This window comes from Zootoca vivipara, chromosome 1 (genome assembly GCF_965207765.1).
Source record: "Zootoca vivipara chromosome 1, rZooViv2.hap1.1, whole genome shotgun sequence".
Classification (NCBI taxonomy): Eukaryota; Metazoa; Chordata; class Lepidosauria; order Squamata; family Lacertidae; genus Zootoca; species Zootoca vivipara.
The window spans coordinates 54,355,479-54,365,202 of record NC_142582.1 but is presented as its reverse complement, the minus strand read 5'-3'; the positions used below and the strand labels follow the sequence as shown (position 1 = coordinate 54,365,202).

At 46.3% G+C, this 9,724-nt stretch overlaps 1 protein-coding gene across 3 annotated transcripts in view; it reads right to left on the bottom strand.

Annotated features, from left to right (window-relative positions):
- COL18A1 (collagen type XVIII alpha 1 chain) overlaps positions 1–9,724 on the bottom strand; it is a 157,636-nt gene that overhangs the window by 2,788 nt on the left and 145,124 nt on the right. For all 3 annotated transcript variants that reach the window (XM_035124182.3, XM_035124164.3, XM_035124174.3), the window contains 11 exons: positions 9,665–9,707; positions 8,938–9,000; positions 8,014–8,057; positions 6,452–6,574; positions 5,319–5,472; positions 5,132–5,208; positions 4,402–4,530; positions 3,761–3,796; positions 3,007–3,324; positions 1,180–1,377; positions 515–630 (listed from right to left, as the gene is read on the bottom strand). In XM_035124182.3, coding sequence (XP_034980073.1) covers positions 515–630; positions 1,180–1,377; positions 3,007–3,324; positions 3,761–3,796; positions 4,402–4,530; positions 5,132–5,208; positions 5,319–5,472; positions 6,452–6,574; positions 8,014–8,057; positions 8,938–9,000; positions 9,665–9,707 — 1,301 coding nt within the window. The remainder of the gene's footprint in view (positions 1–514; positions 631–1,179; positions 1,378–3,006; positions 3,325–3,760; positions 3,797–4,401; positions 4,531–5,131; positions 5,209–5,318; positions 5,473–6,451; positions 6,575–8,013; positions 8,058–8,937; positions 9,001–9,664; positions 9,708–9,724) is intronic.

The following is a 9,724-nucleotide window of genomic DNA, read 5'->3' as shown; positions in this document are numbered from 1 at the left end:
GCCATCACGGCTCCCCCTTGGGCTGATGCTTCATGGGCTTCATAGAGTGTTAACTCTCAAAGCCCCCAATCTTGCCACATAAAGTGGGGGCAGCCAGTCTGGGCAGCATCTCGTAGGAATGAACTGCTGCCAGCCTTGGGATAAGATACCTGGGACATTTACTCCACTTCTTGACCTTGGACAGTCTTTTGGGAAGGAAGATATTGCTACACACACACATCATATTGCTGGGGCAACATAAAATGCTTGGCGTAGCCAACCCACTTGGTGTCTAAACATTTCGTTCCTGAAAACCTGCCCCCAAGAGAAGCATCACATGAGGCTGGAAAAAGAAGACAAGATAGCAAACACATTCCTCTTCTCTTTGCCTGATCTTTATAAACAAAGGAATCTTCTTTGATGCCCGTGGAGTTGCAGAGCCAGAGAGGCCAGGCCCAGCTGGTGGGGCAGCAAACCTGCAACCATCGCACATTCCCTGATCTTCAGACAGACAAAACGCATTTCCCCCACCTACCATGCAGAGTCTCTCAGGACGTCCCTTCCGTCAAAGGAGAAGATGCGAACCCCAGTTCTCAATGGAGCATCAGTGCCAGAGAAAAGGTTCTCCCAATTATTAAACAACAATTCATCCTGGAAAGGAACAGAAATGGGCAATGTAATAATGTAACTGCTCTGAGAATACTTTCTGCCTGTCTGATAACTTTGAGACAGGCTGCCCTTTCTATAGACAAGACCTTGGGACCTTGCATGTCCCACGTTCAATCCCTGGTGCCTATGGTTTTAAATATCTTAAGCAACTGGTCTGGGAAAGGCCCTGCCTGAGAACCTGGAAGGACAGCTGCCAGTCTCCCAGTTCAATGCAAGGCAGTTCTTTACAGAAGTATTCAAGGTGACGGCTTGATCTGCATTACAGATCAAGTATTAAAGATAAAGGTATTACCTTTCAAAGTTGGTTTAAACCTTTTTATGAACAGTAAATAAATATTAGGGGTTGTTAAGAGATGATGCCGCCTTGCAGGCTTGCCCCTGACCACTAGTTCTAGCCTCAATGAACACAACTTAGAGGTTGCAATCCTGCACGGGGCAGGAAAGGAAGACAGCAATCCCATCGCTGAGCTTCATGTGCGCCTTCCGCTGTCACGAAGCGTTGTGTTTGCTAAGGCCTCTGACCAGACGTACCCTGAGGTTGACAATAGGCACCGTGCCCCTGTCTGCTCTGCGCACTATGCTGTAGAGGTCTTGCAGTCGGGAGGAGAGGAACGCTCGGAAGGTGCCCGTCAGTCCAACCTCCCTGGCTTGCTGGAAGCACTGGAAGTCAGCTCCTCGGATTCCCCGCATGCTGCCACTCAGGGGAGTGTTCAGGGCTATGAGGTGGAGCTGGAAAAGCAAGAAGATGACCACACATGAGAAGGAGCCTGTACCACCAATACACAAGGGAGCTCTCGGTGCAACTGGCAGAGGTGCTAAGAATGCAAGGGGGAGGAATGTCCGGCCACCACAATACAAGCAGCCAGTCAGCAACGGGGCTGAGTATGGGGGTCTTTGCACCTTGATTCCTGATGCTGCTGCTGCTTTCTGGGACTCCTGAGAATCATGAGAGGCCAGCCCTGTTATTTCTCTCACTGGAAATCATTCATTGTTTGGGGGACATTTCAGAAGTACCGTGTTTCTCATATTATAAGACATGTCTTATATTTATTTTTTCCTCAAAAAAACACACTATGACTTATTTTCAAGGGGTGTCTTATTTTTTTCCTCCTCCTGCCGCGGCCGGCATTGCTGCTGCGCCTATCACTATGTCTTATTTTCGGGGTATGGCTTATATTCCTTGAATGCTTAAAAATCCTGCTATGGCTTATTTTATGGGTATGTCTTAAAATATGAGAAACAGGGTAGTTTGCCTATTCAATGGTTATGTCCACAAAGCAGTCAAATTATAACTGAAATGCAGAGGATATAGTATGTAGTAACGCCCTTGCCCTCATCAGAGCTATAGTGACACGGCTCTGGGGTGCATTCAATCAAATGAGAACTGGATATATTGTACAAATTGTGTGGGTGTGGACTAGCCAGCCGGTCAGCCCCTGTAGTCTCTGCTTCAAAGGCAACCTATACCAAGTTGTAAGTATAGGGTGGCCCCATGGAGCAGCCTGGGATGGAGTGGGTACGTTGTTGACTGGCTGCCTAGATCTGAAGCAAAGGGATGCAGGCACGCTCTCTGAGGGGATTGGGCCCTTTGGGCCCTTCAAGCCATGAACTCACACCCTTCAGAGGTTTCCATGTTTGATTGAGATTCTTGAAAGGGCCTCTTGCTCATTCATCCCTACTGCTGGCAAAGAAGCCCATTCAGATTCCTCTAACTGTGACAAGCATTGTTTTAACCTAGAGGAGAACTTTTACTAAGGTGTGAGGAGTATTTTGATCTGGGGACCACACTGTACAGCAGGCCACCCCTGGCATACATAGTAATGACATGTTGCTGTAATTCATTCTACGACTGCATAACTACATGTGGTGATGATGATGATAATGATTTTGATGATGATGATGATTTTGATGCATTTATGGAAAGTCTACCTTTGATGGATCTCTGTATTTTAGAATTTCTGTTTTGTTGGAAGCCGCCCAGAGTGGCTGGGGGAACCCGGCCAGATGGGCGGGGTATAAATAATAAATTATTATTATTATTATTATTATTAACTAGCCACAAGACATGAATCAAAATAAGGGGAGAGGCACTGCCAGAGGGCTCACAGTCTAAAAGGTGCAACAGGCAGCAGTGTTCTCTCACTCATTGCTGGGGGCAGACCATCATGCTAAGCTAGGTGGACAACCTGTGCAGAGGAGACCTTCAAGATGGTAGTCAGGAGGCAGGGGGCCCTTTGGTGCTAGCTGCTTTCATGACCCCACTCTCAGTGTCTCTATGTAGGGCCAATTGAGGCAGCCACCCAAGCAAAAACACCAAACTGCAGGAGGGGACTCTGCCAGGGTGTACAGGGCACTCACGGCAGGCTGGAAGTCATGGTGGGTGTGGACGGCAGAAGGAGCGGCATCGGGCTGGCGGTTGAGGAAGAAGGCGTCCAGTGGCTCCTGCTGGTGCTGGGCTCCCTGGTGTGGCTGGTGGATGGCGGGTTGCTCAGGAAGGCGGTGCTGGTTGGCCACACTCTCATCCCCTCTCCAGGGCTTGGCAGTGGAGTAAGCGCTGTATTCTCGGTGGGAATGCACAGGCAAATGCTGTTGGAAGGGGCGCTGGGATCCAGATGATGAAGCCGTTCCTCCATGGGAGTAGTGGACATTGGGAGGCCGATCATATACCTCATTGTCCTGCAGCGGAATGAAGGGTAATGTTCCTAGAACCCTTTCTAAGTGTCCTCTTAGGGGGTCCGTCTCACAGAAGAGCACAGGTCAAATAAAGCCAACTCGTAGCACAATCATCCGGCTGCATTACCAGCAGAGCCAAGCATGTACAGCACCAGTCTGAACCTACATCAGCTGCATCCCAGTACAGGTGATCCAAAATCCTTAGTATCCCACCGTGGACCTGATCATTCAAGTCACACTCCCCCTGCATGGCATGCCTCATTTGGATTTCCCCTGATCTATACCCGAGTGCACCATATACGTCACCATATATTGAAACCCAAGCACTAAACATTCTAAAGATTGACAATCCCTGGATCTCAAGACTCCTAGCAAGCTTGGAATGACCCACAATAGACCTAGTCCATGCTACAACACCAGATAATAATGTTTCACTTACCAGCCCAGGGCCAGAGATGGATATTCTTTCCTCAAGCTGAAATTAAATCAGAACAAGTCATTTTACCCTTTATATGATGTGTTTGGCTTACTTTGTAACACTTATAAGAACCCTAGGTTGGTCTTATTATCTCCAAATTGCAGGTCTGAAGTCTTGCCTAGGACCGCCCAATGAATTCATGGTTGAGGAAATATTTCATCTAGGGAAATTCCCAGCTCACAGTTCGCTCTATACCACCAGCGCCGTATTACTATTACTCTTTAGGATGAATTTTGCTATTTTCAAATGCATATTTCGTTTTGGAGGGAAAGGGAACATTTGCCAGAATGAAATAAAAGCTGTAGGTGTTGCAACCTGAAACATATCCAGGAATTCATTTGGTAAGAAGGAAACAATGTCTCTGGATCCCATATCAGATTGTTTCAAGTAAGCTTCTTCCAAATCAAGCCAGAGGAAGCTCATTCATCGCTACAAGGGAGCGTTTCTTCCTGGCATAGCATTCTCTGGCATTGCAATTAGCAGTCGGTTCTGCATTGCTCTGAGCATCTGCCAATACCCCACAGAGAAAGACCGCTCTCCAAGGTAGTAGTCCACCTACGGTCTTGCCCCAAGTCTGCTGTGTTCACACACATCATACTCACAAGGACTCTCCTGAAACCACTGCGGACACGGATGTAGAGCTCTTCCCTGTCCCGGATGAAAAGGAGCTGTCCTTCTGGCACCTCATGCGCTCTGCCCATCATGCTCTGATAGGTTGGCAAGATCCGCAGCTGCCAGAAAACAAATCATTTGAAAAAGGAACAATGAGAAGGTCACAGCCATTAATCTGTCTGAAGTACAAGGTGGCGGCTCACCATTAAAACAATTTATATTTGGTGCGCTTGTAAACTGCAGGCATATTGATGACAGCCCTTGCTTTAATCACACAGGGTTCTTCATCAAATAGAGAGCACCTGAGTTACAATGGGTCATCGTTACAGTCAGATTCACAGGCCAGGTGCCAGAAGCCAATAACAAACTTCACGGTCATCACTCTTACAGTGTTACCGTGTCTATTACAACAAATATTTGTTGTAATTCCCATAAATTGGAGTGGCGTTGCTTTCCATTAGCACCCTAGAGCTTTCCAGAACTAGCAACAGCTGTTCCTATTTGCATGGCTTGCAGCAGCAGCAGCTCTTCCTCCTCCTATTGTCCATGCTCATAGAAGGAGCATCATCCATCACTCTGGCAGTGGCCATCTCTAGCCAATGTGTTAAATCCTTGCTTGAGCAAAACCCATCAGGGCCACCCACAGGAAGGTAGCTTGCTCCACCCCCACTCCCAGCCCCACGAAAGGAACAGCAGTGACCCACTGCCTCTTTTTCTTACCCCAGAAGAAGATGCATCACTGGTGCCTGGAGTTCCCGGTGGTCCTGGTGGCCCCGGTGGCCCAGGAATACTGATCGCTGGAAATGAAACAAACCCGGAGCTAAATATTCGCACAAAGCTTGTTTTTAAGGCCCAAAGCAGGGCCATTTGCAATGAGCAGGTGGGAAAGGATCAGGCATTTACTCACATTGCCTATGGGGTCCTGGAAAGGAAGGGGGTCCTGGAGGGCCAGGTGGACCCGGGGCTCCTGGGGTCCCTGGGCGCCCCTCAAATCCTGCGCCAGGAGGCCCTTGGGGGCCAGGAGGGCCAGGGGGCCCTCTAATACTGTCCCCTTTGGGGCCCTGAAGAAGCAAATAACATACATGTATATTAGAACCACTGAAGTTTTACTCAATGGCAGAAACATCCACCTGTCGGTACTGATCCATCTAAGCAATTAATTAAACTCATAGCCAAATGCATAGTTCTAATCCTTCCTCCCCCTTTCTCCTTCCATTGCTCCACACAAACACATCCCTCTTCCAGCTTCCTAGGTCCCGCGGCACATGGAGCAAAGGAAATGTTAGAGTTTAGCTCCATGCCCCAAGGCAAATTATCCAAAGCTCTACCAACCAGTAACCTTTCCATTCCAGGTGCCCACCCCACAACCTGCCTCCTCTCTCACTTCCCTTGTTCTTCCGCCTGCTACTACAGTCTCTCTCCACTGCTTCTGCCACTCTGGGCAAAACAGCATTTGGAATGGTGGAGAGCCTCGTGGGATAAGAGAAGGCTACTTACAAAGCAAGCCCCCCCCCATCAGAAAGATGTAAAACAAAATCTGCCACCTGTGGCAGCTACCCTACTGTGCCTAATGGCAGGGACAGTAATGCCCAGCCGCTTGGGTGAAAAGCTAAGCTTGATTGCCAAAAGCAAAGACCTTGATGGGATGAGTAAATGGCAGAAGATAAAAAACATTGGAAGAGGGGAGGAATAGGTATATGGCTCTGCATCAAACACGGACCATGCCGAGAGCGGATTAACCTCACGGTGACAAGCTGTTACTTTCCTCAAACATTGCTCTCAGGCCATTGATCTGCTCTGGAGCATCACACACTCATACTAAGTGTATACAAGCACTTGCTATGCAGCAATGCACTTGAGAACTTCTGCACTTTGGAGATTGGGTGCTTGTCCTTCTCTGCCCAAATCCTCTACCAAAGGTGCCACTTACACACTCAGTTTCCCCTGACTTGGAAAGTATTCTAAAATGCAGAAGACTATGCCGTGGTACAAAGATGCTGGCCACCACGCCTCGTAACAATGCAGTGTGGGGTATCTTACCGGAAGACCAGGATATCCTGGGGGGCCTGGGGGTCCAACAGCACTTGATCCAAACAATCCTCCTCCGCCTGGCTCACCCTTTTCACCTTTCAGCCCTGGGTCCCCTCTCTCCCCTCTTTCTCCCTATGGAAAGATATTAAATAAGCAAATATACAGCGGTCAAACAAAATGCATTCTCCTATCTCAGCTCCAAGATTAGCACTATTTCCTTCTAGACTTGTTCCTCTGGCTTATCCACACTTCCCCTTGTGCTGTGCCTAGAAAACGGGTCCGAGCAGTTTTCTGCTTCACCCATGCTTTCTAGGCATGAGTCAGAGCGGTCTGTCACATTAGGGAATATCTGAGTAAAACTGGTTCATTGGGCAGACCTCTCTCTCTCTCTCCCCCCTACATCTTGCACCCCGCACCAATACACCAGTTGAACTTTAGTTGTTGAGCCACTGTAATGACAGGTGAAGACACCTCCTAGCTGAAGTTTCAGCAATATTCAGGGGCAACTAATGTGAACACCATTAAAACTGACAAAGGGGAAGGGGGAGAGAGAAAAATACAATCATTCAAAATATATTAAATAAAATGAAAAAATTGTTTAAAATATCCTTTAATAAAAAACCAGAAGCTTTCCTTTTGGGAATTACAGATTCTCAAAAAGGTAAGAGAGATCTTTCTATATGCTACGGTCGCAGCAAGAGTTCTCACTGCGGCAAACTGGAAGAGTGATAAAGTTCCCTCAAGATTAGAATGGATTCAAAAATTGGCTGAATATGTGGAACTAGATAGCTTGTCATAAAAAATAAAAAATAAACCAAAACAGGTATTTATCTCAAAATGGGAAATCTTTAATATTTATTTGAAAAATAACAATTGTAGCTTAAAAGTCTGTCACAGCTTTTGAGTAATCTCAGTAGTAGTTTCAAGTACGAAGCATAATTTAAAATAGTTTATAAAGTCAGTTGAACTCTAAAAAAACATTATGTTATGGCAGTGAACAAATGATGAGAAATTGAAGTAAGGAGTAGATGGGAAGTCCGTTCTATAGAAAAAGACCATTTTTATTTAAGGATTTTGAGATTATGATTCAATGTATTTAATTTCCTTTTTTGCTTTATGTTGGTGGGTATTTGTTTTTTCTTTCTGGTGTATGTTAAGGTGAAAATGAAAATAAAAAGATTTTTAAAAATATATCTTAAATAAAATAACTGGTTTTAAATTGTATTGTACTGGTTGTGGTAATGATGGTGGCTGGTTATAAAGTTTTATGTTTTTGTATTGTACAATGGTCTTCATAATTTGTTTTCTGTCCTTCAGGTGGTTTTTTTTAAAAACAAAAAACACTATGAAAGCCACCTTACAAGGATAGTTACCCAAAAAGGCAGCTTGTAAATTTTAGAAGCAAACAGTAAATCAAACAAAAAGGCCTTTTGCCTATCCCTGTGACCCTGGCCTCATTAAATGCAAAGCGGCCCAAACTTGTTTGCCATCCTAGTGTGTCCTCCCCCCAGCAAAACCCCTTAAGCTTCTTTTTATATTCTGTATATTCATCCCAAATGACAGACACTTACCCTGAAGGTGGAGCCAAATCTGCTGAGGTCATAAGGGAACTGGCCTTGTGACAAAGGGAGAAGAAAGGGAGAAGAATGAGATGTTTGTAATGGCAAAGAAACCAACTCCACTCACTGTGGGGCTTCTTTCCATTATGATCTTTGGATCTTTCTCTTATGATGGGCCTTCATAGCACAACCCAGCCATTTATGACTGTATGGGAAATGGCTTTTGTGTATTACTGGGTGAAAAATTTGGAAACAATACTTATGTAAAATGCATTATTGTGCTAATAAGCCTTGTACTTGTACTGATAAGGCTTGCACTGAAAAAGCCAGATTTTTCTCCAGGAGGATACAAACAAGCTCAGCTAGGCTTTGGCTTCCTGCACAATGAAAAGGAGGGGCCATAGCTCAGAGGTACATCTGTTGCCTGCTTTGCACATAGGTTTGATCTCTGGCTTCTATGCTTAAGGAATTCAGGTAGCAAAGGTGGCACCGGTGCATGTAACTGGACTAGATGACACCAGGTTTGTTCCAGCCCTATAGGTCTTAGGTTTTGTAGAGTACCCCGTGGTAAGCAGTGCAAGAACTAGCCTGTACAAAAGCTGTTGGATGCACCTAGCTGGAGACATAAAATAGGAACGATAGGCTAATAGTGACGGAAACCTGCTGCAAAGCAAGAACTTGTGTGGTGCAGCTGCCTCAGAACAACACACCTAAACCACAGCATGCTACAGGTCTAAGGCAGGAGCAGGGAGGTGAGGTTTATTGGAGGTGTGCAATGCTTAGATAAGAGTTGAGTGCCACACGGCTCAAGCACATGAGCCAAGTCACAAGAGGCTTCCATGACTGCCACTAGCTCATGAATCCATGATACCTCCTGGTAAGTGTTGGTTAAAAGGTGGAAGTTAAATGTAGGTAGCAACACTGCAGGAATCTTACCTGGGGGCCCAGGAGGACCCACATCACCTTTTTCTCCCTTCGGACCAGCAGAACCATGGTAGCCTGAAACAAAGTACTGGCATAAGGCTAGACAATCCCCAAGAGCCAGTGAGAAGGCACTGCACATCCATAGGCCAAAACTTCCAGAACCACTAGAGGAATGTACTCATTACACTACCGCAAGGGTATTAATTGCACATTCGGTTCAGATTAAAATGATTCCAAATGCCTTTTAGAAGGAAACAATGTTATGGTTCTGTACAGCAAGGGTAGCTAATCTTTCCAGGTGCAAGGGCCACATCACCCTGCAATGGTGTGGGCCGCAAGTCAGCTGCCCCACATGTGCCCACTCATCAGATGGGATGATCTGCAAACACTCCACCCAGCCGAGTATCATAATCAGGGTGGAAACAGCTGTGTTTCCACCAGTGCTCTACACCATTTCCCCCCTCTAGCGGCATTGCTACTGCCACCAAATTGGTTCAGGGATCTGGTGTGCAACCAAGAAAAGTTTGGTGGGCTGGACAGCAGGTCCCAATGCCTACTTGTGCAATGACTGACATTAATATGGGACGTCTTTAATGGTGACGCATAGAGCACCATGGAAAGGGAATTATGAATCCACCCTTTCATGCTTCTATAGAGGGATTCACCCCAGGAATCTGATGGGGAAAGCCGATCTTTGTCATCCAACCCCATGCTTTAACCGCTTCTGCAACATCCTTACCAGGCAATCCTGGAGGCCCTGGTGGTCCCACTTCACCAAATCCCTGAAGTAGCAAACAAA